Raw genomic sequence first — 26,640 nt, forward strand, 5'->3', positions numbered from 1 at the left:
GTGTCACCAGAACATCCACACACAACCTGCTGATTTGTATTCCAGCAGAATAATGTCTGCATCCTGCAGTTCAGCAGCAGCCATTTTTGGCAGTGCCAGACATTCAGGCGGGACTGTTTTTCATGACTGCGTTGGTTAATTCTACGTGGCTATGGCGTCAATCAGAAAATACCCTGTATAGCAATAATTTGGATGACTGAAAAAACTTCTTAGAGCACATCTCCAAACCCCTCCGGGAGTTATGATATACTGCTCCCAGCAATGTCTTATGTACTGCATTCCAAAGTCCTTGGTCAACTTTTGCACTCAAAACTCTTTCAGAATCATAAATTGGGTTGGAAACAGTTTGCTTATTTTTTTTATTTCTTTTTAATTGCTTTGGGGACTTCTTTGTGAAGGTTTGTTTCAAACAGAACATCGAGGCATTGTGCCATCCTTAAATACTCGCACTAATCCTTTCCTCATGTTCAGGTGGATAGTTTTCCTGGTGTCGCGGCCCTGTGTTAATGCGTGCTGACCACTATACAACAGGATCGACTTCCAGATGATAGACTTCTTATACCTCCATATGTAGACCTTCTTACTTTGTCATATATTCTCTCTCTCTCTCTCTCTCTCTCTCTCTCTCTCTCTCTCTACTGTCTCCTTGATCCATCCCTGACTGTACACTATAAAAGTAACAGGATGGGCACAGGATATACTAGTGTTTATCAAAGGCTTAAGTTTTTTTTATTACTGTGGTTTACCTTATTAATATTCATAATAATACAAGGCAATACAAAAAACAAACAGACAAACTACTATAGATCTTCTGTTTCTTTTGGCTGCTCCTGTTAGGAGTCACCACAGCACTATCCCGTCCTCTACAGCTGCCTTCTTCAAACCAAATACAAACAACTTTATATCAGGCATTAAATGTGGCTTAATCTGGATATAATCTGAATTTTAGAGCACAGTTTTAAAGGTTCATAAATCCATGTAATTTGGGTTGGGTTGTTTTCCCTTTTAAATGAAAAAAGGAGAAATTATTTTAAATAGAGGCACTAACAATAATCCTCAACTCAGTCTTGATACCAGCTAACCAGCTATTTGCTTATATATCTATAATGATCTCAAATCTTGAGCTAATTATTTATTTATTTATTTATTTATTGCTCAGGAACGCTTGGCTCCACAACTCCAACTGACTATATAAGACTATAGAAATGACATTAATTATAATACATTTACCTTAATGGCATTTGGGAAATGCCTTTATCCAGATCGACTAACAATTGAGCAGTAGAGGTTTGAGGGCCTTGTTCAAGGGCCCAACAGTGGCAGCTGTGCTGGCAGGTGCTGGGATTTGAACTTATGACTTTCCAATCCAAAGTCTACTGCCTTAACCACTGAGCTTAATCACATACTTTATTGCTCATTATATGGATGGATGAGTTCTGAGTCTGGTTCCTCTCAAGGTTTCTTCCTCATACCATCTAAGGGATTTTTTCCTTGCCACATTCACAGCAAGTTTCCTCATCAGGGATAAACACACATTTAAATATAAGTGAATTTTGTTCTATAATATTAGCATTTCTGTAAAGGTGCATCGAGACCATTGTGACAAGCACTATACAAATAGAACTGCATTGAATTGAATTATACAGATTTGGCTTGTTCAGTAATTACCTCAAAAAGAAGCTAAAATACAAGCCGAAAGGGGAAAAAAAAGGAGCTTTCAAACAAAAGGAGCTTATATTATGTCTGGATACTGCCTTGTTTTGCTACTGACTCTGTAATAGACTGATATACCGTAGGCCTGAGTAACAACAGTGAGCTGCAGGATGAACCGATTAGCACCGCGTTTCCCATAATCACAGTGCAGACGAGGAGACACAGATCCAGCGGTGAGAGCTTCCAAAGCAATTGAATTAAAGGCTTTGCACCTGTTTCTTTGCATAATGCTAGTCGCAGGCAACTATTAAAAACAATTGCCCATAATGACATCACCCATGATTTGCACTGGGGAAGGGCAGCTAATGCCGCAGGGAGCAGCACTCTGCTGGATTGCATGAACACACAACCAGCTGTTGGACAAAGTGGCCAGTGCACTCAGCCCCCGTCCTCTCGGAGTGCTCATCACAACAACGCCATTATCACTGCAGCTTAACAGCTTTCATGCCAGGCCGGAGCTGACCGCCTGAGCTACCCAGATATCAACCCCCCATGAACCCACCACTGTTAAATGCATTTCATTTTGAATTTTAGGTGATGGCGTGACCCATAAGTCCTCCAAAACAGCAAAAAAAAAACAAAGCAGTCAACCAGCAGTGGCACCACCTGATTGCTGAGAGAACAGCTTTCAGACAGCCTTCTGGGGGCTCATTCACGCTCTGTGTATCGTGAAAGGGATATTTTTAAGCTAATGGTTGGCCATTTGAAAACCCACCAATTATGGCTCCTGTGTGTAAGGTTATCAGTAGGGTGACACATCAGCGCTGGGGGCTAACAAAAGCTGGATGTGAATGGCAATGTCAGGTGCTAGAAGCTGCCAGGTGCTTACGATTAGCTGCTGGTGCATAATGGTAAATACAAAGACATCCGGTGTGATTCCAACTTTGTGGCACCAGTTTAGGAAAGTCTCCCAAACCTCTAAACCGTATCATGTATCCGTGATCATTATTGCAAACTGTTATTTGCCTTGGCTGTGTCTACATGATTTTGAGCGACTGTCATAAATATTAAACATGAATTAAAACCACTATGAAGCTATCAGTATATCCACATTATATATAACATTTTATTTTTCAATGAAGTAATTTTTATAGCACTTTTAACAACGGACATTTTCTCAAAGCAGCTAAAACAGATAAAGCGGTAATAAAAGAACGTATAAGTTTGTCCCTAATGAGCGAGCCAGTGGTGACTCCATGAGATGGTATGAAGAAGAAACCTCGAGAGGAACCAGACTCAGAAAAGGGAACCTCATCCTCATCTGGGTGCCAACGAATGTCCATTTATTACAGTTCATCATTATATGTACATTATCTTTAAGAATCAATGCTGTTATCTTCAATCGGCTCCAAGGATCAGTTTTGTTACAAGTTCTATAACAGTAGGCCTTGTTGGGCCCTTGAGCAAGGCCCTTAACTCTCAGCTGCTCAGTTGTATAAATGAAATATCTGTAAGTCACTCTGGATTAGGGTGTCTGCCAAATAAATAAATGTAACACTCTAGGCTCATGTACTCACCTTTATCTTTTTCCTTCTCTGGGTCTGTTTAATTAAACTCAAAGCCAATTATTCCCAGTGTGTTTAAGGCTTAATCCGTGTGGCCAGGAGCTATCCTACACTACACTGAACTGCCCTCAAACCATGACTTTAGTGCAGTCTTTTACCCCTAAAACTCTGTGAGAATCTCTCAGAAATTGGTACATTTCAGTTCAGAGTAAAATGGCATGAAAGCAAGTATCTGTGCCATTTCGCAGAGAGACTTACCACTAGACTGGGAAATAAATAGAGTGACAGGAGCGGCTATGATGAGAATAAGAAGTGGAGTCTAGTGTGTCATCGTGGTTTCAGGTCTTTCCCTTAAGGGATTCAGTGCACAAAGAAGGGCCGTGTCAGCATGGGTTAATAATCACTGGCTAAAGTTTGCCCATAAAGCCTAACCCAGGATGAAACTATTCTCACTCTCTGAAGCTTGTGATGAAATATTTATCTGAAAGAAATACAACTGTCCAGAGAAAAAAAGGTTTCTTTGTTATGCGCATTTCCAAACAACTTTTATTGAGGAGTCCAAGGCTTCAACTCTGTAGCAGCTTTATCGCTTGTGACCAGGGTCTTGCAGCACAGATGTTTTCATATGTTCTACTTTGGCTGTTATGCCATGTGGGGTTAAACACACTGACCCCCGAGGTCTATCTGAGCCACTCGGTGCCTTCAGGGTATCCACAGGGACTCTGACTGGCATATTGTATGTTTCCATCAGGCCATGACTTTTGTCTTTGCCCTGGGGCATATGGGTCACAAAAATAAGAGGATTTTCTGGAGCTTTATCTTTGTTTTTCTTCATTTATTGCATTAAGGAGGAGAAGGCAGATTTTCGATTATTAATTGCAGCTTATTGTCGGATCTTCGTTGCACTGCAGATTTTTGCGGGTCCTTTCATAGATTGAGCATGACTGATGTGCACCTTTTGTCCGTGGATAGGCTTAGTTTGTATTCCAAGTATCACTTCTAGCTTAGATGTCATCTGTAGTCTCTGGGTGTGCTGCAGAGATCTTATACCCCTTGTATGGAATAGTAGCAGAGTTCAAGATGATCCTAATAAGGAATTATAAAGATTATTGCTCTGATCTTAAAACCTATCATATTGGCAGAGGAAGCCATTGCAGTTTCATGTTGTCACACGTCTGGGGGAGCAAAAGAGCAAAACTGAATATGACATCTATTTTGAAGAGACAGCTGTCAGGCTGTCAGTCAGATTGGTGCTAATTACAGGATGGTTGTGAGCTCATGTATGTGTAAGAGGGCAAAAAGCCTTTTCCTCTGGGATAGAATATGTAGGCGAAAAGATGGTGATTGACTTGATTCACAATTTTTTTGGTTTGGTTTGGAGCTGTTATTTGATATTGGAGAGATCTGGATGATTGGTGAAAATCTGGGATAAAATGGGTGGAAAACTCAGAAAAACAAAGTTATGACAGACTTCTCATTATCCATATGTAAAATTTTGCAACAGTCTGCAATATCATCTTGACTCTTTTCACTCCTATAGAGGACCTGCTGCCTCCAGGCTTCCCCAACATCGACATGGGTCCCCAGCTGAAGGTGGTAGAACGCACCCGCACAGCCAACATGCTCTGTGCTGCAAGCGGCAACCCAGACCCCGAGATCACCTGGTTCAAAGACTTCCTTCCGATTGATCCCAGTACGAGCAATGGGCGGATCAAACAACTCAGATCAGGTAAGTCAGTCACGTTCCACGTCTCCTGCAGGCTTTCTCAAACATGCTTACTTTTGCACCTTGACTTTTGTTGCAGGATGAATTGAAACCTCCTCGCAAACTTTACAAAGCTGATACCCAGAGGCTGTTTTTGAACTGTGAAAGAGGAACAGATTTAGCAGTACACTACAAGCAATGTCGGTTTCTGTTGAGTGATTCAGAAACAGTCGGAGTATATATTTAGGCTCAGTTAGGAGGTGTTTATCATTGTATTCAAGTGAAGTGTTGTTTGGAGGAGATGCAAATATACCTAATCGTTGTATGTGACTCTGTGCATGGCTTCTCCAATTTTACTTACACTTTTACACTTTTACTTTTTTCAAAAAGTTATTTCTTAACCCCATGTCCTGTGTTCTTTATTTATTCATGTATGTTTCTCATTTTATAGCATATATAAGAATATACATTGTATACAAATATATTTATCTTTGGTTCAATCTGTAAAATTACATAGAAGTGTCCCACTTAAAGGAATTAGTATTGGTTGTGGGTTTCTAAACAGAAGTATGTGGGTTCAAGCCCTGGTATGTTTTATTTTATTTTAGAATACTTTATTGATCCCAAAGGGAAACTGTAATTTTTTTTGCATATCTCAGCAATGTTAGAATCTGGGGTCAGAATGCTTGTTACAGCATTCCTGGAGCAAAAAGGGTTAAGGACCGTGCTTAAGGTCCAAAGATTAGCAAATTTGGAATACCATTGCTCAAACCCCAGACCTTTAAATAAATAAACCAGAGCCTTAACCACAGAGCTACCACCTCCCCGAAGCTAAGCTATCGCCAAGCTGCCACTCTTAGGGCCCTCGAGCAAGGCCCTTAACCCTCTGTGCCCCAGGGGTGCCGTATCATGGCAGACCCTGTGCCCTGACCCCAGCTATCTAACCCTTACATTTTTGGGATATGCAAATAAAGAATTTCACTGTACTTTAATGTACATGTAACAAATATAATGCATCTTTACCCTTTCCATTTTGTAACTAGACACATTAAGTCTCTTACCAGTCTTACTAATTACTACTAAGAGTCCAAATGACATGAACATCATCTAATCTCAGAAATCTGAACCAATAACCAGGCGCTGAACACTAGCTGTGTAACGGAAATACACTTTATTATAAAAATGAAAACTTTTTGTTAGTAGAAGTTCTGTCATTCACATTACAAGGTTCGTTTTTTGCACCAAATTCCAGTTTCTTCTTGAATTTCTTCTTTTTTTTTGTCTGCACTATTAAAAAAAATCAGATCTGTGTCAATGGTTTGCGTCTTTTCTCCTAGTTATATGAACGCAGCTTCTGATCTGAATAGAACATGCAGGAATACAGAAATACTAAATACAGAAGCTGCCCACATGCTGAGTCGCTATAGTTTCTGATTCACAGTGCAGCCTGCCTTTGCTGGAAGTATCACCTACTTGAATAATCACTTCTGAGCAATAGCACCAACATGCACATCCTTTTTACTTCTCCTGTCGAAGCCAGAACGTAGGCAGAAGCTCTCGGGATGAAAGCTGTATTGGTCATTAGATTACCAGCCTCTGAATTTTTATGTTCTTTGATGCTGCATTAAATATATAGGTGGCATCCTTTATCTCACATACATGACCATTAATAACAGATACACTATTGGACAAAAGTATTGGGACACCTGACTTTTCCAGTTATTCCTCCCCAAATTGTAAAGTTGGATGCATACAATTTTATTAGATGTTTTTGGATGTTGTAGCATCAAATTTTTCTTTCACCCAAACCTGTTTCCACATGACACTGCCCCTGTGCACAAAGCCAGATCTTTGAAAGTATGCTTTACATGGATTGAAAGATCTTGAGTAGCCTGCTAAGTCTGCTACCTCTGATCTCAAGTAAACTAGAACAAAGTGCACCCCAGGTCTCCTCACCCTATATCAGACCTGGCTTTACTAACTGACTGAATGAGCACGTCATCACAACCCCACTCCAAAATCAAGTGAAACGTCTCCCCAGAAGACTGGTGGATATTATAACAGGAAATAAATGTGGATTTTGATGTTCAAAAAGCACATATGAATTGTGTGTTTAGGTGTCCACAAACTTTTGTCCATATAATTAATCTTAAGAAGAAAATTGCTTACATCAGTCATGGGTCAAACACCTAATCGTTAAACATTAATGCTGTGTTTTCAATTTGTGTGCAATTGAGCAGCTTGAAAGCTATTTGCCCCAGGTATTAACCTAGCTCCCCCCTGCAGCTCTGTGAATTCCCCACCCATGTGTGCAACCTCTGTCTTCACCTGTGTGCGGATTTGTTTACAGGTCTGCTGTGTTGTTTTGTCTCAAACAGTCTTGTTGTTATATGTTCAGTGTTGTTTGTTATGTCTGGCTCGGTGGAAACTTGTGATCTGATGCACTCTCTTTTCTCTACTCGCTTTTCTACTACATAAACTAAACTTTTCTAACCAAAGTCTAAACACCACAATTGAAATGTTATTAATCTTGGTATAGTCTACATGAAAAACTCATGAACTATGTTAATTATTTCCTCTAATATCATCAGCAGTCATTAAATGATTTATACAACTTTTTAAAACCATGCGTTTCTGAAACAGCTGACTTTAATTGCTTTCTTGCTGCGAGAGTTGCTTTCATAAGTGCGTTTGTTTTAGATTTCAATTCATTTGCTTAAATGCAATGAACCAAAGACAGTCTTCTGGAAAGCATCAAACTTTTTTAGAGATATGTCTGCTATGTTCGAAAGTCCTACGAGGCCACGTGCTATATATTTTTTTTCTTTTTTGTTTTCTCGTAATCGCAACACAATTTTCTTGTGATGTCAACATAGCAAACATTCTAGATTTTACATTCTAGCATGTTCTAGAGGCAGCAACATTGCAGCAACAAACCTCAGGTTAATCTTGAATCTTAACAATTGGCGTATGTTATCTTCTTCCATTTTTGTCAGGTTCTCCTCTGGAACACCCCACTTTGTCAATGCAGAGATAAAGTCCATATTTGCTGTGGGAAATTAGTAACTTTGATAAAGATTTCAGATGCCAACACGTACTCCGTGATGCACACAAAAAAAAAACATTCACAAGGTATGAGAAATTCTCAGAATACAATTGTGTCATGCAAAAACGGGTTTTTACGTTGCGATCTGGAGAAAACTAGAAAGAAAGAAATATTATAATACATGGCCTCTTTAAACTTCCGTATCTACGCCACAGAAAAATCTGAAAATACACAAACTTTAAAACTGTCCAACAAGAGCAAGACCAGGCTGTCCCTGACTCGAACACACCTCCTGAATTCAGGCTGTGCAACACCAACCCCTAAAATCTACTCTTCTATGTTTCCTTTCCCTGTTTCTTTTCTATTCTTTGTCATTTTACAGAAGCTTTTGGTAAGTGTCTCTTTGAGTCCACCAGCTGCCCACTGTCCCCTGCAGCAGATGGCATTTTAAGTGCTTTTTGAAGTGCATGACCGTTCCCTTTACCTCTTCTTCCCCCCCTGTTCCACCTTTCTTTTTCATCTCCTGTCCCGCTAACATAACAGGGTCTGTTCCTTGTTTTATATCAACAAAAACCATCATCCTTTTGTAGATTTTTTTTTCTTCTAGATATTGATAAAGGCTGAACTCTTGACTTGACTTGAGCTCTGCAGTGCACAAATTTTCATAGAAGGAAATCAAGCCAGAGAGTATGACCGCAGAAGCTTTGTCCATACCTATATGAATATGTATTTGAAAACAATGTTTAACCCACAAAAAAACAGCAAATTAAAAGTAATTCTGATCGCATGCATTTGCAGGAGCAAACTGAAATCGCTCTCGTTCAGTAGGTGACAGTAGTCAACTGTTACGCATCAAAAAGCTTCAAGAGTGATGTTAAGAAGTGTTGAAAGGAAAAATTGGACACATGGCCCAAAAGTTTATTTATTTATTCTTTCTTTCTTTTATATTCAATATCAATGTTATTATTAATCAAGGTCGCACATGTTTATGGGTCTTAAAAGGGATCCATTTTGGAGCATTTAAAAAAAAAAAAAAAATTTCAGTTGCCCAGAAAAGTTGGTTTCATGTGACAAGGACACCAAAAGAAAAATGATGAAAAATTACATACAAATGTGGTCACTATAACAATCCTTAACCTGCTCTCATCCATCTTCTGGAGCTGTGAGGCTCAAAGCCCTGGTCTCCTGGCTTGCACTGAATGGAGATGTTCCTCATGCTAAAGCTAAGTATTATCTCAAGACTCCATGCCCTGGCACAATAACGCTATGGAGCTTAAGTCTAAATCTTAGGCCTGGTCTGGCTCCATATCATCCACTTGGCTTCCAGGCGAACCTTTTTTTTTTCTTTTTCTTTGCACGATTCTTTTTATTCTAAAATAAGAGCATACAATGTGCTCATCCTGCAAAGCAGATCATGACTTCCAGAGTGCAATGAAGGGTTAGTTAGCCCTTTGCTGTTTACTTTTTACGACTCACCAACTCCACTAAGATGCTGTTTGTGTTGATCGGGTGCTTTCTCTCATAGCCTGAGGGATTTAAGATGATGAGAAAACGGCCTGCACTGGCCCTTCCACCCTCCAGATATGATTTCCAGCCAATCTCCTCGCATTTCACTCCGCTACTTTTAATCTTTCCTCCAACACAAACCGAGGGCAAGACAGAGATCTTTTTTTCTACACTCTTAAAAATTTTTGTGCGTATGGATTTTTATAGTGTATATAGTAGTTTTTTTTCCCTTTTAGTCCCATAGAGGCCAATCTGTCCCTCCCTAAGGCCATCTAAAGTGATCTATGTTGCTTGTCCATGTGTGAACAGTCATTCGTTCATATACATAAATAACTTAAGCCAGCAACTCAAGAGAAAACCCGTACAAGAAGTAGCAGGAAGTCAAATTTACTGGCCATTGGCCATGAAAAAAATCAGGTTTGGATCTATCTGTTTGTATCATTGACCATCTGTGAGGATTATCTGAGCCAGTACCGAAAGAAGTTTCAAATCCATGGACTATAAAACATCGCACATTAAGATTCCAAGGGTAGTGCCTAAGTGCCACCAAAAATGCTTCGTGAATAAAGAGCAACAGCCTGGGCTCAAGCTTAATGCCATGAGTAATGTCTTGAATCGGCTAGCACTTGAAGACAGCCTGATATGCCTTCGTTGCTGTTCCCATGGCTCCAAAACTCAATGCTCACTTGCTTTGTCAGGTGCTGGAGATTAACAGGCACTTCACAAAGAAGGCTCATGTGCTTTATCTTTCAACAAAGACTTCTGCTCCTGTTCTTATTTTAAGCCTAACCTATCTTTTGCTGCACGCCACCGAAACGTGAGACATAGTCCTACAAATTCGCATGTCACTGCTCTCCACTGGACGACTGTATCAAACGACAGTCAGAACGAGCATGCAGAGAACAAAGGACTGGAGATTTGTCTCAGCGGAGGAGCTGGTAAGGTCACCGTGGCCTTGCCTGGGCTAAGTGCATGGCCTCGAGCCCGTTTTTAAATCCCAGCCATGCAGACGGACAGATGCTTCAGTCAGATCCTCGGCCTCATCACGTGACGTTTTCTGAGTAAGAGGCAGTGGAAATGACAGCCCATTGCCCTCTAAAATTCCAGAGGGCGCAAGCTGTGGCTTTGAAAGATTCCAAATGAACATTAGTAAGGACATTGTTTGTTTATTGAGACTCTGAGCGCTCTAAAGAGAAAACCAGTAGCTAAAACAGATAATGCTGGTGTTATTTGACACTTTTTTAATCATATTTTCATATAAATATTTCATTTTCCTAAACCCATATATGTTTTCTAGATGGTTTGAACCTCCTTGCTTCATCCTTCTATCCCCGTTCTTTTAATTTACTCTTCCTTTCGTTAATCCCAGTCTATGAATCATACCTCAACCTTTAACGATTAACCTTAAACCCTAAACTTAAAGCTTTAACCTTAGCCTAACTTCAGCCTAACCTCACCTGGCTCTTCAACCTTAACCTTAACCTTAACTCTGACTCAAACCTAAACAATGCCTAACACTGCAGCCTCTAAAACTCTAACAGACCTCTAACCTCAGACTTAACACTCTTCCTGATTCCTGAACCAAGCCGTAAAATAAAGTGGAAAATGTTTTGCCTGCTTTATAAAATGTGTGCTATAAGCCTTATCTTATGTCAAGTGACAGACATTCCATTTCGTAATTGAACCCACAGCAAAAAAACCCCAAAAAAAACAGGGTCCTGTGTTCTTGTTCGCTGCTCCTGAAAAGCAAGCTGAGGTATAAATACTACACGGAGCCCATTTTCACAGACCATTGACTAAGAGCACACACTTAGAGGTCAGTGTTTTGGTTCGACACTACAGCCAGTTTTTCTGTTATTTTCTGACCTTTGTGTGACTGAGACATATTAATGCCTCAATGTTATCTGACATCTCAGGGTATTCCAGTATTCGAACTTTCTCTAGTTCTGAAAGTGCAATTCCTGGAAACCCAGTGGATTGCTAATGGAGTCATTTTAAAAACAGGCAAAACATCTACTGTGGTAAATTAAGGACCTCTTTGTGGCTGAGGTGTGAAGGAGCTTCATCTTATACAGCTGATTTTCCTAAGCAACATACCTCTTTGGGTCGACAAGAGCAGAGAATGAGGGAACGTGATTACTACGTGACATCACCACTTGCTGTTTATTTCTATCACCTCTGATATCAACCATTGATTTTGCAACGTTATTTCACACTCTTAGTGCCAGTCCCAAGCCCGGATAAATGGGGAGGGTTGCGTTATTAAGGGCATCCAGCGTAAAAACGTGCCAAATCAAACATGCGGAGGATCCGCTGTGGCGACCCCTAATGGGAGAAGCCGAAAGAAAGTTTATTTCACAAGGCTAAATAAGGGTAGCGTTGTGCTAATGTTATCCAGCTAATTAGTTAGCTTGAGTAGCATTGAATGAGTGGTTTGACATTACATTCCTGACCAACTTATCATGCTAACTAGCTTTATTATGTATTCAATTTTATGGCTAACAGAAAATCAGTCATAATGTCACATGATTAAGCTTGCTATTGGCTGGCAAGGGTAACTTTTTCAACCAGGGCAGCTTAGCTAAATCAAAATGGGTAGGAAATACATGGATTGTGGTGGTTATAGTGGGAAATGTAGCATTTTCAAGGCATGTAAAACAAGTGCGATTTTTGGGTTGGTTATTGGGGTTTATATGTTTTAGATTAACACATATTTTGCAAAAAAATTAATTATTATGATACACAACTACTGATGTTTTCTTTTTTTTGGGCCAAGCTGCTGTTCTATAGAAATTAGGACTTGCTTTAGATAGATATCCTAGAACAAACGCAGAAAGAGCAGATGGCAGAGCTTTAATCCTGATTTATGGGACATTCAAAGTCTCGCATTGATTTCAATCCAGTTCCAAATACACCTGAAGTGGGGTAGTGCAAATTCTGCATGTCTTCCTCACCTGGTTCAGGTGTTCTTGGAGCTCGAGTAGAGCAAAGATAAGGACCAGCAAGGAAGGTCTGTGAGGTGTGGACCGGTCAAGAGTTGCTTCATATTCAGTACATCATCAGTCTCTTGTCACCACACACACACACACACACACACACACACACACACACACACACTTACTAGTAGTGTCAGTCAAAAGTTTCTACCTGCGTACCACAAATCAATCTGGAAGAACAGTATAAAAAACAAAGGAGAATATAAAACAGTTTCCCCTGATCTTTGTATTTTATTCATAACTGTATCAGTCATTGAGAAGTAGAGCAAAAATCCATTGCATGCTCACAAATGAGGTTTGACAATTCCATAATGGAGGTTCGATGATTATTTGATAACGTTCCAATCTCTGGACAGGACTGAAACATCCTGCATATTAGAGATTCTCATGAATATGTGGGCTGCCTTTCACAGAACAGGTTCATCTGTGTACAAGTTCTGCCCTGAACAGGCCTCAAGCTGCCTCATGCTTGGTTTCATTTGAATGAGTAGTTTTGGGAGATGCTGCGATAGATGGAAGAAAGATTGGGAAAAAGCCCCAGCCCAGCCACGAGAGGTCTTTAATCTTAATCAATAATGTGATTTGATTTCTAACCATTTTAAACAATATCCACACCTCCAGGCCGAACGACATGATCTACACACGCACCACGCTATAATAATAACTGTTGTGTGTTTGTTTTTTTTCACTTGTATCTCTCTTTCCAGTGGGTACTCCCATCCGAGGTAAGACACTAACCCCAAACATATATACTTCTCCCGATTTACTCACAAACCAACTAACGACTTCTTCTAACTCCTCCTGACGATTGGCTTTCTTCTTTTCCCAGTCAACATACATTCTCTATCTGTGTGTTGTTCCTCTTTTCTGCGTTTTCAGACCTTTTGATGTGTTTCCATGTGTTTTGTGTCATCTGTCTCTGTGTGTGTCTCTGTGTGTGTGTGAGTGCGTATGTGTACGTTGTTCTTACTGTTTGTTCACCCCCACAATGTGTGAATTCTTCAGTGACTGACAGGGTGAGGTTGAGACCGATGTTTGCGCTACACAGTGACATTTCGGCAGTCCTGGTTAATGAGTGGTCCATTGCCCCTGTGTTCGCTCAGTGCCCACGATATGTATGGAAATGTACCTTGGTCCAGCTCAGGACACGAGCAGGCACCCATTGAGAGGCATAAATAATATATGGAATCATGTTAGCGCTCTTGCTGCATGTCCTTGCTGTCAGTTTTGGCCCCATACTATATTGTATAAAATTACAATGATAATTCAGTAACGCAGGACTTCTGTACATTACTTTGTCCTGATGTAGGCATTCGGGGGCAAATCTATGTGTGGTGTCAAAGGAATCTTGCTATTTGTTAGCGTCTTTACAGTAGACTACGGTACGAGTGCTACAGGAGCATTTACTGTAGGACTGCTATTCTAAGTAATGATGGTAGTGATTGTTAGTTATCACCACCAGCATGAGGTTGTAGTGAGGGATAAAGTCTTGTGTGAAAGGTTGGAAAGAAAGGGCTGGGTATTATATCACTCTTATCTGTTGGCTTCTTACATTACATTCAGACCAAATGAATATTAAATTACAACAAAAGCAAAGGCTTCAGCTTAGGAAACTGTATATAGCAACACTGATGGGCCAAAAATGAAACTAGACCATGGGTCTATAAAACAATTAAAGAGTATAACGAAATGTAAAAAAATTGCATGCGACCGTTGAAGCGGTATTGAATTCAGATAGACGTGCCTTTTACACTATATAGACAAATGTATTGGGGCATCTGACTTTTTCAGCCAAACTGTTTCCAGAAATTTTCATTTGTATAGGATGTTTTTTAGCAGGAATCTATCCCTCACTTGAGGACACTCAAACCTGTTCTAGCATAGCAGTTCACAAAGCCAACTCCATGATGATATGCGTTATATGGTTTGGCATGGAAGGTCCCCTGATAGATCTCAAACCTTGTCCCTATTTAACATAATACCCCAGGCCTCGTCACCTTGCGTACGTCTGAACCTGGCTTTACCAACTGTGCGTAATGAGCACAAATCTCCACAAAATCTAGTGAAACCTCTTTCCAGAAGAGTGAAAGTTGTGGAATGGGATGTTCAAACGGTCAGGTGTCCACAAACTTTTGTTTGTATAGTTTGAGGTGAACGCACTAGCACTAGCTAAGGAAATGATGGTTTACAGGACAACCTCATGTCTTTGTTTTAATACAGAAAATAATGCAATGTACTTCTTCTACTGTACTGATTAACTGATGTTGTTCTTCACAGCGAGCAGGTAGGTATGCTTTTTTGCTGTTTATTTTATGCTAAAGTTATGAGTATGTTGTGTTTGATAAAATGTTTTTTAAACATTGCGGTTTAGGCTACATGCACATACAGATTCAAATACTGTCACACTCGTAATATTCAATTCACTTGAATTCAATTTAGTTCATTAGCACTAATAACAACAGACATCGCCCAAAGCAGCTTTACAGAATTACATAAATGACAAATATAACTTTGAGATTTATAAATCATTCCTTAAAGGTTTATCTCAAATAAGCAAGCCAGCGGTGAGAATGAAAAAAATAAGGTTATGAGTAAGAAACCTTGAGAGGAACCAGACTCAAAAGGAAACCCATCATCATCTGGGTGACACCGAATGTCCATTCATTGTAGTTCCATCATTGTTGAGGTTATCACATGTTCATTGAAAAATTTCTCATTGCAACTGTAGTCCAAACGCATCTTTATGGTTCTTTAGTGTAACCCTGTTTGGAGACTTCATAGATCTTTAGGCTGTTCATGTGGAACCATCTTCAGCAGCAGCAAATGGCCTCTAATTGTAATAAAACAGAGCTAGGCATGAGGCTGAATCAGCAGGTCCGGACAAACAAAAGGGCCTGGTTCACTGGTAAACATCAGGAACATGTGTAGCTCGATGGAGACGGGGGACAACAAGAAGAGAGAAAATATGCCTTATAATATCCTGCATAGATCGAGTAGCTTCATGAAACTACACAAAGTAAAGCTTTTAAATTCTGCCCACACCAGCACCAGCATTCTTAATGCCTGGCCAAAAGCAGGACATAAATCATAGCATTGCTCACAAAAGCAACCCAGAGTGACTTATGAACTCAGTATTTGCATAATGGGATTAGAGGACATAAAGGGGATTTTGCTGAGAGCCAACAGGCCCAGGCTGAGGAAGACGTTCTGATGGGTTTATCCTGAATACGCAAGGTAGATTTTGTAAAGTACAGAGATCATGTGTGTTGAATTTCCTTTAACAATCTGGTTAAAAAAACACCAACCTCTTTTAGGAAGCAGGCTCGGCGTTGTTAGGATGACAGGAGAGACAGTATGCTAATTGGTCTGGGGTCGCTGCACATCACTGCTGAGTTTATGAGAACATTACAAGCCGGGCAGATGGAACATGACAACAATCACATTGTCCAGCCTCCATGCTGCTGCTCTCACATTTAATGACCTTGGCGTCAAGCGTAGGTGTTGTATACCTGCTTGATTGTGGTGTGCTAGCATGTGTGTGTGCGATCGGCTGCTTGCTGAAGGATAACGCTATACAAAGAACTGAAAGCGAGGAAAGATGAGCAGTTCTCTAGGATGTCTTTCTCTCCACCTAATCAGTTCCGCCTATGCAAGGAAAAAAACATTAATGCAGCCGATCCTGAAAAACAAATCAATCAAAGCCTGCTAGCAACCTCTAATAGAATAACACAAATGGGAGTAGAGGTGCAGGATAGGTCCATATGATTGTGTGTGTGTGTGTGTGTGTGTGTGTGGCGGTGGTTGTGTGAGCAATACATTTTGGCTCCTTTTGGCTCTTTTCATTATAACTGTCAACTTTAGTCAATGCACTCGAACGAACTCGAACACATGAATTAGCATGAATGAGGTGCAGAGTTCAGTCTCGCACGTCACACAAACGGTATGCAGCATTAGTGAATTGCCTCTAGAGGCCGCTCTCGTTCTGTAAAATGACAGCTGACCTTCCAAGCCAATTCAGTGCTGGAAAAACTATCAGAATCTATTTTTTTCCGATAATTCCAGCAATCAACTATCATTGCAAAACCAATGAATTAGTTGACCTCTAATACACACTACTCGAATTCTCCTCTTTAACCATACTGGACTTTTTCTACAAGTCAAAGAACAAGATCAATTTACATAAGCATATTTTTAACAAGACAAAACATGCAAGAAGCAGTATTTTTATTTATTTATTTATTTATTTATTTTTTATCACAGCTAGGTCGATACGTCAACATCCTTGTGAGGAACATTGTTCTTGTGCTTTTCGTCACCATGCCAACATTAGTTCATGGATATGTAATGCCACGTTCTCAAATTCCTTATTATCATCGTTATGGTTCTGTTTTGTCATAATGGGTCTCAGCTGGAGGGTTCATGTTGGCTGGCCTGTTTGGACCGCTCGTCTCTGCGTTGCACACGCACAGCCTGGGCCCTCTGCCGGACACTTACGAACGTTAATCGTAATAAGAAAAATGTCACGCATTTTTTGTTGATATTTTTCTTGCATTATTTTTTTTTTTCTCAGTGAAAGCAGCATGCTGTGCCAGCTACCCTGCAGTCTTGGAATAAGCCACAGGCAGCCGGAATTTGGGGAATTGAAAAAAAAAAAAGCGGTCACACTCATATAACAAATAATAATTAAGAACAGCGTTTTTGAAAGATGCAACATCAAAGGCATTTTGTTTTTGGATAGCAGCATGTCGAAAAATGCCCTGGCTCGGGACCTGGTTAATGACACCACTTTTCATTTGGCCAGGGACTGCACGGTTGAAAAGAGAAAATGAGATGTTTTCGTTTGAGAGAGGGAAAAGAAGCTTAACGTCCCATATCAAAGAAAAAGAAAACATGCACGATGTGCGAATGCGAATCATGCTTGTTGCGCCCATCAATGAAAGGTATTAAAGACGGAAAAAACTCCTGAAACATTAAGCAAAGATAAGGTATAAGCGAAACACGTGCCACAAATGAACGTGAGTGTGTGTGTGTATGTGTGTGTGAGTGTATGAGTGTCCCTAGAGGCAGCATGCTATAATGATAAGGCACTTTAAAAAAGAATTAAAAAAAACATTGGCGTTTTCGACTCAAGAATTCTCTGTGTAGATTTGTTTTGTTTTTTTTCTGCCCTGGCTTTGAACGAAGAAAAACCACAGGCAAATCCATAATGAAGCCAGCAGGGACGGCCGCGTCAGCTGATCCCGTCTAATAAAGCCCATCACCTAGAATGCCCCAGTTCACACAATGACTGGAAAAAAAAGAAAAGAACAAACTAAAGACGGAGAATATTTATGCTTTCGGGTTGCTGCTGGAATTTAAATAGCTTTTAATTTATTTACCTGCCTTGTTTTTTCGCCAGAGGTTTTCTCACCGGCAATCTATAGCTGCTCTCCCACAGAGTCATTAGCTGATTAAAAGTGGACCCCAGTTCTTAAAAGCCCTTTAAGGCTGGTCACAGAGAGGGCAGCGCAAGACTTATCGCCTTGCAAAAAAAAAGAAGAGAAATTGTGAGAAGCAAGAGAGAGAATGAAAAGCCGAGCCGTGCCTGGTTTTAATTATCGCAGGCCTGCTTAAATAACATTAAAATGCAGTTAGCAGTGTGCAGAGAGTGCCTTGCATTCATCGGTGTGCATGACAGGCGGCGTAACTCCACCTGAGGAGACTTCAGAACACACTCGAGTTTTACCTGCAACAGCCAGGCCACCTGCAGTGCACATCAAACAATCCCCATCTATACACATATACACACACACACATATCTATAGGTCCACCTGCTCGTGGCACACCGACATGTTATCCTGGTCTGGGCTCCCTGATGGGATCTGAGTGATTAGAGGTGTGGTAGGAACACCGCTTGGATAAGGCTGTTATTGACACCTGCACTTTTGAGTGTGAAGGATGAAAAAAGTCAAAAGAACACAGCATGGGTTTTAGCACAGAGCTCTGTGTGGCCTGAGATCTTTATTTTGGCAACCAATTATTTTTTTTTCCCCCAAGTAGTGAGTCAGACTAGTTCCAGGTGTAGGAGATAAGATGAGGACGGAAAAGATGGATCCTAATGACAAAATAAAGCTCTCCATCTGGTTTATAGTGAAAACAGTCCTTGATGAAAAAGGCAGAGATTAAAATATAATTTTTTTAAATAAATATTTTGTATTCCGAGTAAATGGAGATGACGTGAAATGTAACTGGTGGAAGATATAAAGAAGGGAGAATTAAACAGTATTCTTGGTTTAAAGGAGAAACATTGCATGGCAAACCTGCTGTTGACCTGCTCATGGGCAATCAGACATCTGTATCTAGCCAAAATATAAAAAAAGAAATACCACAGATTATATATATATATATATATATATATATATATATATATATATATATATATATATATATATATATATATATATATATAAATCAAACCTGTAACTGCACTCAGGAACCCAAAACTATGGTTCCTTTTCAGAAAACGTTCCTCTTTAGCATGCAAGAACCATTAACCATCTGCAAAATGCTTGAGGACCCCCTTTATGTGTAAGAACGCCTTTTAAATTGTGGCTCAAAATTGAAGTTTCAGGGCAGATCACTAAAAGGAATAAACGTTTAGATTTAAAATGAGAACTTCAACCCTCATCCAATGCATTTCCATACAATGTAATGTGTTTCTTTGCAGATATGCAAAGAAACGCATTGATTCTGTAGAAATTCATAATTAGGGGTAAAAGGTTCCTTCCTGCATTTTAATTGTTTTTGCACTGACCAGCAATAGCTTTGTGGCCACCAATCAGGCATAACATTATGACCACCAGCCTATTAATGTTTTGGTACCCCTTTTGTTTTACCAATACAGTCCAAACATCTTTAAGTTCTACAGCAGTTTGAGATACAGGAGCTCATCTGTTGGATCGGACCACACCTTTTTTTCCATTTTCCTGCTTCTAACACGTCAACTTTGAGAACAAAATGTTCACTTGCTGCCTGATATATCCAACACACTAACAGGTGCCATGATGAGGAGATAATGTAATAATGTTATAATGTTATGCCTAATCAGTGTATGGTTGGCTAAGCTGTCTTTGGTAAAGGTTGTATGCTAGGCCCCTGTTTCAAACTGGAAATCTGGAAACTGCTATTGTAGAGATGGTATTTGAGTGGCTTGAGCGAAACAATTCAACTTCATTACAGAGAAATCAACCAACCTCGTACATTGGGTGAAACTTTGCAGATAAACCTGCCATGTGACCACACCTGTTATTGGTCCACTTAAATGCGGCCGCCAAAACAAAACCACAGGGAGTATACCAGACTATAAGCTCGCAAATGTCGTTTTGGAGTTGCGTAACCCTCTCAGGGTTCTCTTGCCGATCAAGAGAACTGTAGCCATCAAAAGAACCTTTAAAAGACCTTTTTAATATTACAGTGTATTATAATCGATATCCTTCACTTTCTCTGAAAGGTGTATTGAATTAAACACATTTTTTTGTGGTCTGATGTTTCCTTACAGTTCTTGGACACAAACTTGTGAATCTTTAGCAAAACTCCTGGCCGAGTCATAACTGATATACATACCCGAAAACCAATGAGAACTTCTGGGTTTTAGAATAGATACTACATTTGAATAGTCTTGGGTAAATACTCCAGCCTTATAGCTGCCTAAGGACCTAACTAGAGCTTACAAAACATGTGGTCTTACTACCGTTTTACACTGCTAAATCTGCTCTCTGATGGCTCGGGTCCCAAATGAGATCTGACAGAGTGAGCTTCACAGTCCATCACACAAGCACCAGATGTAGTGTAATTGTAGTGCACAAAAGTACATTTCAAACAGTTAATTTTTAGAGCCTCTCAAGTGGCGCAGCTGTTGAAGGTGTCATCCTGTCTTTGGGAAAAAGCAAAAAGAAACCTTGACAGTGACAGAGTCATCCGTAGGAGTACAGGAAATGATAATTGGTCTCTTGTCTCTATTACTGACAATCCAGACCAGTGGTATTTTCTTAGCCCCTATAACCTGAATAGAAGAGGTACTGCTGCTCCAGGTGTGTCCAGCTGTTCATGATGCTAAACAAGCCAAAAAGATAAAATGTATTAGCTCTTGCATGTATGTAGCCGTAAATGCAAGGGGAATCAACAAAGATGAACAAATTGCACAAACTGATTTGTGCTGAACTGAAGTGTCAACATTGAGTTTTTGATTTGTAGTTCACTAGTAGCGTGAACAACCAGAGAAAAACTTTATGATCATGTGATGCATCTCGATACTAAAACTACAGCAAGCATTGCCAGAATCCCACCACCTGGTGTGGTCGGGCAAATTGTTTTACTAGGCAAAGCATAAACATTTGGCAACCAACATTTGTCTTTTCAGAATCAGGAACAAGAAAAATAAACTCTCTGAACTCTCCTTCAGAGGTTTAAAGAGAGAACATTACAAGTTCAAAGTCACCAATTCCAATATATCTTGTGAACAGTACTTGAGTATTTAACTCATACTGTATACTTGTAGGATGCACAAGTCCTCAACACTAAGACACATGTTAGTAAAAAGCCAAAAACTGTTAATTTGTGAGGTTTCATTTCCTAAAATTAAAATTAAATTACACACCTCAACACTGCATTAACCAAAAATCAACACAACAAAGGTCAAACAAATCAGTCAAAAAAAAAAAAAAAACAAGTAATAAAGCCATCTTTATCCTCATTTAACCGGTAAAATTACAGTATCAGGTCAAAAAGTAGAAGAACCATTCATTTTCAATGGAAAATAAAATCGCGATATCGCCTCTTCTGCAGAATTAAGTAAGCCACGGGAGATAAAGCTGCTGTGCAAAATGTAATTGCTAACATCGATTGTCCATTAAAATCAGTAAAAAATACACATGTTGAATCATAAATGTAGTTGAGTAAAGAGTCAAATTTGTTTATATCTTTGCTACTCAGTAAAACTACAAAGTAGCGAAAAATGACTTAAGTAACGAAGTACAAATACTTTACTCTCCCGCTGGAACAACACACAGTTGCTTTACATCTAAATATATATTTTGCAGTTCTCCAATAGTTTATAAGGAGTGTCGCTAGTCAAAAGTTCCCACAATGCCACTCTGCTCCGTCAATTCCACTCAACAAGCTAATACATTAGCTAACACTATTTAGCCTATAGATTCCAGGAAACCAAAACCATTCAAACTTTTACTAATGAATTCAACCAATAAATATTTGGTGTCGATCCTATTCTACAGCTCTAACAAGCCTTGAACAGCACATGAGGAGAAAATTGTTTACGTTATCCCTCTCTTTTTCTCTTTCTCTCTTTTTCTCATTCTCTGTTCTCCCAGGAGCCTTGCAGATTGAGAACACGGAGGAGACGGATCAGGGGAAGTACGAGTGCGTAGCGACTAACGTGGAAGGCGTGCGCTACTCTTCCCCCGCCAACTTGTATGTGCGAGGTAGGGAGCAACCTGGCTTCGGAGATCCTCTCCGTCCTTGCACCAATGAGGGGCTAATATGATCAATGGGAACTACTTCCTGTCCTTTTAGACATAATACTAACCTGGGTTTTGTGTAATAACATCAGATACTGTTGTTTGAATGCTAGATGCTAAAAATTAGTTATGAATACGTGAGTATTTTTAATTCGATGGGCAAAAAGTCGTCTGGTATTTTCTCTATCGAGCTTTTTCAGGTTCAAGTGGATGATGGTAAGTCGAATTTTGATTGTCTGGTAAGGCAATCAAAATAGAAAAGGTAAAAAATGGTGGATCCGAATAAATAATCATCCCAAGAAGGAAAAGAAAATGATGTGATTGCTATAAGCAGAGGTTCTCAGAGCCATTGGGTGTGTTTTTATGCCTATATTAATCCATGGGATGTGTAGTTAAAGTTTTAAGATTTCTGATCGGAAGGTCATGAGTTCAAATCCCTGCACGACCAAGCTGCCACTGCTGGGCCCTTGGGCAAGGCCCTTAACCAACCACTGCTCAATGTGCATAAATGATGTATATAATGTATAAAGTTGCTCTGGGCAAGGGTGTCTACCAAATGGCGTAAATGTAAAAATCGTATTTAACCGAATATTAAATTCTACACTTTGAAAATGGAGGCTATTATATGTTATATATTATAGCATAATGAATAATAAATATGTGTATAGTCGCAAATGAGCACTAAGTGTGCAATAAGAAGTTCAAAAAGCATGTAAGATTCGCAAATGTTTCTCCATATAGTGTGTAAATTAGGAATGTTTCTGAACCGAGTCTGGTGTGATAAAGCAGAATAGGATTTAATTCATATATAAATATATGCGCAGGCATTGAGAACCGCTGGCTATAGCAAGCATTTACTTTAATTATATTTATATATTTTTTTAAATAACCCAAAGACAAGATGTTAGTAATATTTTTTCTGTGTATTCTTCCTTGAATATTAGATTTCCTGTCTCTGATCAATAATTCAGGATTTCTTTGAATTAGGAATCAGTAAAGCTCGGGGATGTTGTTTTCTGTTTGCTTTTAAACTAAAGTGTGCTCATTTTCACTGATACACCTACCACACTGAAAAAACAAAACAACAACAAAAAAGAAAACGTATCACGTGTCTCCTTCCTTCCGTTCATTTTCCAAAGCTTGATTCTAATCTCGACTGTAACCAAATGTGTTTTTGGTTTCTAGAGTGTTCTGCACTTGAAATTAACAGCTACAATGCACAAGTTACTCCAAAAAACAAAACAAAAAAACATTTAATTGGATGATTTCCATTTGTAAACGGATTATCCCAAACCCAAACCGATCTTTTTTTTTATTTTCTAAAAGAACAAACAGTAGTGCTTTTTAATTCACTCTCATTGTAGCTGCTAAATTTAATAAAAGTCATGCTTTTTGTGCAGCAAGTTTATTTTATTTAATTTTTTTATGGTTTGGGTTGTTTTGTTTTTCTGTTTTATTTTTTAGTTGTTTCATTGGTTTTGTTTTCGTTTCTTTTCTCTCTGTTGTGTTTCTTTAGTTTTAACAAACTGGCCACCATGGGAGCTTTCTAGGTGGCTTAAAAAAAAAAAAAAGATATTGTGATTTTCTTTATTATGATGACGTGTTTAAAATCGGCCCCGAGCGCTTTTTGTAGCGAGCGCCGGGCCGACCGGCGTCCTTTCGGGTCGAAAAAAAAAGGAACGGGCAAGATTGTGACAAAACGGGTGTCACTGCTATAAGATGTAGACTTCGAAAAGAGAGGGAAAAAAACAAAACAAAGCAAAAGCAAAGATATGAAGCAGCTTAAAGCCTTGAGGTGGCCTTTTTTACTCTCTCTGTGTTTCCCCTATTTTTCTCTTCTCCTCATGTCATTGTGTTCTGCATCAACCCCTTTACATCCCTCAGAGCTTCGAGAAGGTTGGTGTGTTTTTTCTTTTTTACTTTTTTTACCCACATTAAAGGCGAAAAAGAATTTTTGAATTATAATTGATTAATCACAGGGCTCATTAGCAGTTTGAATGAGCGTTAACGAAATATTCAAACCTGCTAAATAGTTTAAATAAATAAAAAGATTAGAAATGATAGAAAGTTCGGGCTCTTTTTTTTTTGTTTTGAAACCCTTACATTTAATTTTGCATTATGGGGCCTTTTTCGTGTTGTTTGCATCTTTTGGTATTGCTTCTGCTCAAGGAAAAAAAAAGCTTTATTGCATTTGATGTCATGGGAATAAGCATATGGAATCATACATGCATGATGGGAGAATGGAGCTTTGCTCGTTGCATGTTCGGAATGGACATTTCTGTGGGTTTCTTTTTCTGGCTTTTGTATGTTTCTGTAAACTTGTGAACTTCTCTTTAATTGTGCACTTCCTTTCATTAAAAAAAAAACCCATAGTATCCCAATTAAGTCATTTGTGGCCTCTTATGGAGTTTTATTACATGTTCTAGTAGTGTGTGTGTGCCTTTGTCTTTGTGTTTTCGTACACCTTTTACGTTGGAATTTTTCTCTGTGTTAAATGTGGTATGTGTTTTTGTGCACACTTGTCCAGCTTTAGACGTTCTACCAAAAAAAACACACAAAAAAAACAAAAAGGAAAAAATGTAGGTTTTACAGCCAGTGTTCCTGCCATCTCACTACAAAGCTATTGAGGCAAATAAAACCTGATCGGGGCGGTATTGCTTTTTTTGTGGAATTTTGGACTTGTGGATAATCCACCAGGGATCAGCAGCAAATATAATGATCAGTAAATTCCTGACAGTCCCTCCGAGAGAGCTTGGCTTTTTCTGGCTGGCAGCACGCGAGGCGGGCGAGGGAGAGCTTTGTTGACTGACTGCCACTTGTCCTTTTCCATTCAAAACCAGGATTTATGCTTCTTTTGATCCCCTCGGGGACAGCAAAACATCTGAGTTGCTTTTCAGAAAATGATTCGCCTCATTAAGGCCTCGGAATTAGGCCCGAACATGAATCTAGTGCCTTGTTGTTGTTTTGCGTTGCCTTTTTTTATTTCCACATTCGAATCCTGTTAGAATGCCGCGGATAAGCAGCCAAATTTAATTGGCGCCCAATTCCACCTCGGTCTGCTGGAGCCTGCGTCGGTTAAATTGAGTGCCCGATTCACAATGACCCATCAGTCTTTCGAAATTTACACACTGAACGTAATGGTCCACATGTGCTGGGCTGCAGCTCATCAGGCTGCCTCTTGAAGCATGTCCAATTCTGTATTACATCTCTAGTTACAGAATCTAGCAAATTTTGCGCTAAGATTTTTTTTTCAACTCCTTGCACCAGCATTTGTGAATTCATTATCTGTCTGATACTAGGAGTAGAAATTGCTAGAAAAGGAAACCAAAAAAATGACTCAAACCTTCCTTTGTTTTCCTCTTAGAAGCATCAAAGTATCACAGAATTGGTCTTTCAAGCAAAATCAGGCCAAAATGCCCCTGTGTTGAACTGTACTACTAAACCCTTTAGTAATGTCTGTGCTAAAACAAAATGGCCTCGTCAATAATTAATTTACAGAGGAAGACATAGCAAAGTGAAAAGTGTGTGTGCAGGGGGTGTTTGGGGCTCGAGCAGGAGTTCGGGGAATAAATAATGAAAACGTAGCACTGCGACTCCCACGGCCTGGCATTTATTGGCAAGATCTCATTCACCAAATCGCTCATACCCATTACAACTGATCTCCGGCAGGACATCGAGTTGCACCTGCAAGACGCCGACTTTAAACCTTGTAAGACTAGCATGATCGCTAATAACACAGGGTGGCTGAATTTCAGCTTCCTAATTCATTTCTATCACAAAAAAACATGTACTGCTAGACATAACTGGCGAAGAGAATTCATTAGCACTAAACATACATTGACGTCTGTTTAAACTTTGATTTGCCTAAACTGTTTTCACTGGAGTAAAAAAATGGACAAAATGGACAGAAACGACAGTTCTAGCTGTTTAAATTTCGCAGCTAATCTCTCCCTCTGCCTGCCAATATAGCTTTAACGTTCTGTCAGTTCTGCTGAGAGTCATGAAAGAACAATATGGTTTGAGGGCTCGGGAAAAGAGACCGACACACCTGTTCAGTGATGCTGGAAGACTGCGCTGTGCTAAATTGTGTCGTGTAGATTTATTTATTTATTTTTAGCTCGGTTGCATGCCCATGTGTGTGTGCATATGCATGCTTGCTTCCACTCCAGCGTTCCGCATGCCTTGTTTCGCATGTGCTTGCACGTCTTGCTGTGCATTTTGGTGTGGAGAATTGGAAAAGCAAGCTAGATTACACCCTGTTCTCCGGTGGCGCTAAACCCGTTTGGATAACCCCCAAGTAACAAAGTCCCAGACTCTATCAGCCTCGCATTGCCATAATCAGATAAACCGGCCACAGATGTTCAGCGGCTTTGTACCAGTAATAACTTCCATTACTGGTGCCGAATCCTCTAAGCCTCCACAGAGACTGTCTAGCATTTCAGTTAATGTGAGCAACCTCCTGTGTACAGAAATGCCCCTAAAAACACCCCCCTCTGCCCAGGTGGAAACAGAATCATCCAGGTGTCGACACCGAAGCAAGGTGTAATCTCAGCTTCAAGGTGGCACTATGGGCTGCAAGTTTTTGTTTGCTTTTCTCTTCTTCATTTTGGGGCTGGACAGACAGTCTCACCAAAATGGTAGATAGTGCTCACCTTCG

General features: G+C 39.7%; 1 protein-coding gene across 19 annotated transcripts in view; it reads left to right on the forward strand.

Annotated features, from left to right (window-relative positions):
• The window catches only part of ptprsa (protein tyrosine phosphatase receptor type Sa), a 191,319-nt gene that overhangs the window by 80,693 nt on the left and 83,986 nt on the right, over nucleotides 1-26,640 (forward strand). For 10 of the 19 annotated variants that reach the window (XM_046856810.1, XM_046856812.1, XM_046856814.1 and 7 more), the window contains exons 5-9: nucleotides 4,759-4,947; nucleotides 8,352-8,360; nucleotides 13,179-13,196; nucleotides 21,837-21,947; nucleotides 23,868-23,879. In XM_046856810.1, the coding sequence (XP_046712766.1) occupies nucleotides 4,759-4,947; nucleotides 8,352-8,360; nucleotides 13,179-13,196; nucleotides 21,837-21,947; nucleotides 23,868-23,879 (339 nt within the window). The remainder of the gene's footprint in view (nucleotides 1-4,758; nucleotides 4,948-8,351; nucleotides 8,361-13,178; nucleotides 13,197-21,836; nucleotides 21,948-23,867; nucleotides 23,880-26,640) is intronic. The other 9 variants (XM_046856820.1, XM_046856818.1, XM_046856821.1 and 6 more) reach the window with 3 other exon arrangements.

Source organism: Silurus meridionalis, chromosome 9, assembly GCF_014805685.1.
Source record: "Silurus meridionalis isolate SWU-2019-XX chromosome 9, ASM1480568v1, whole genome shotgun sequence".
Taxonomy (NCBI): domain Eukaryota; kingdom Metazoa; phylum Chordata; class Actinopteri; order Siluriformes; family Siluridae; genus Silurus; species Silurus meridionalis.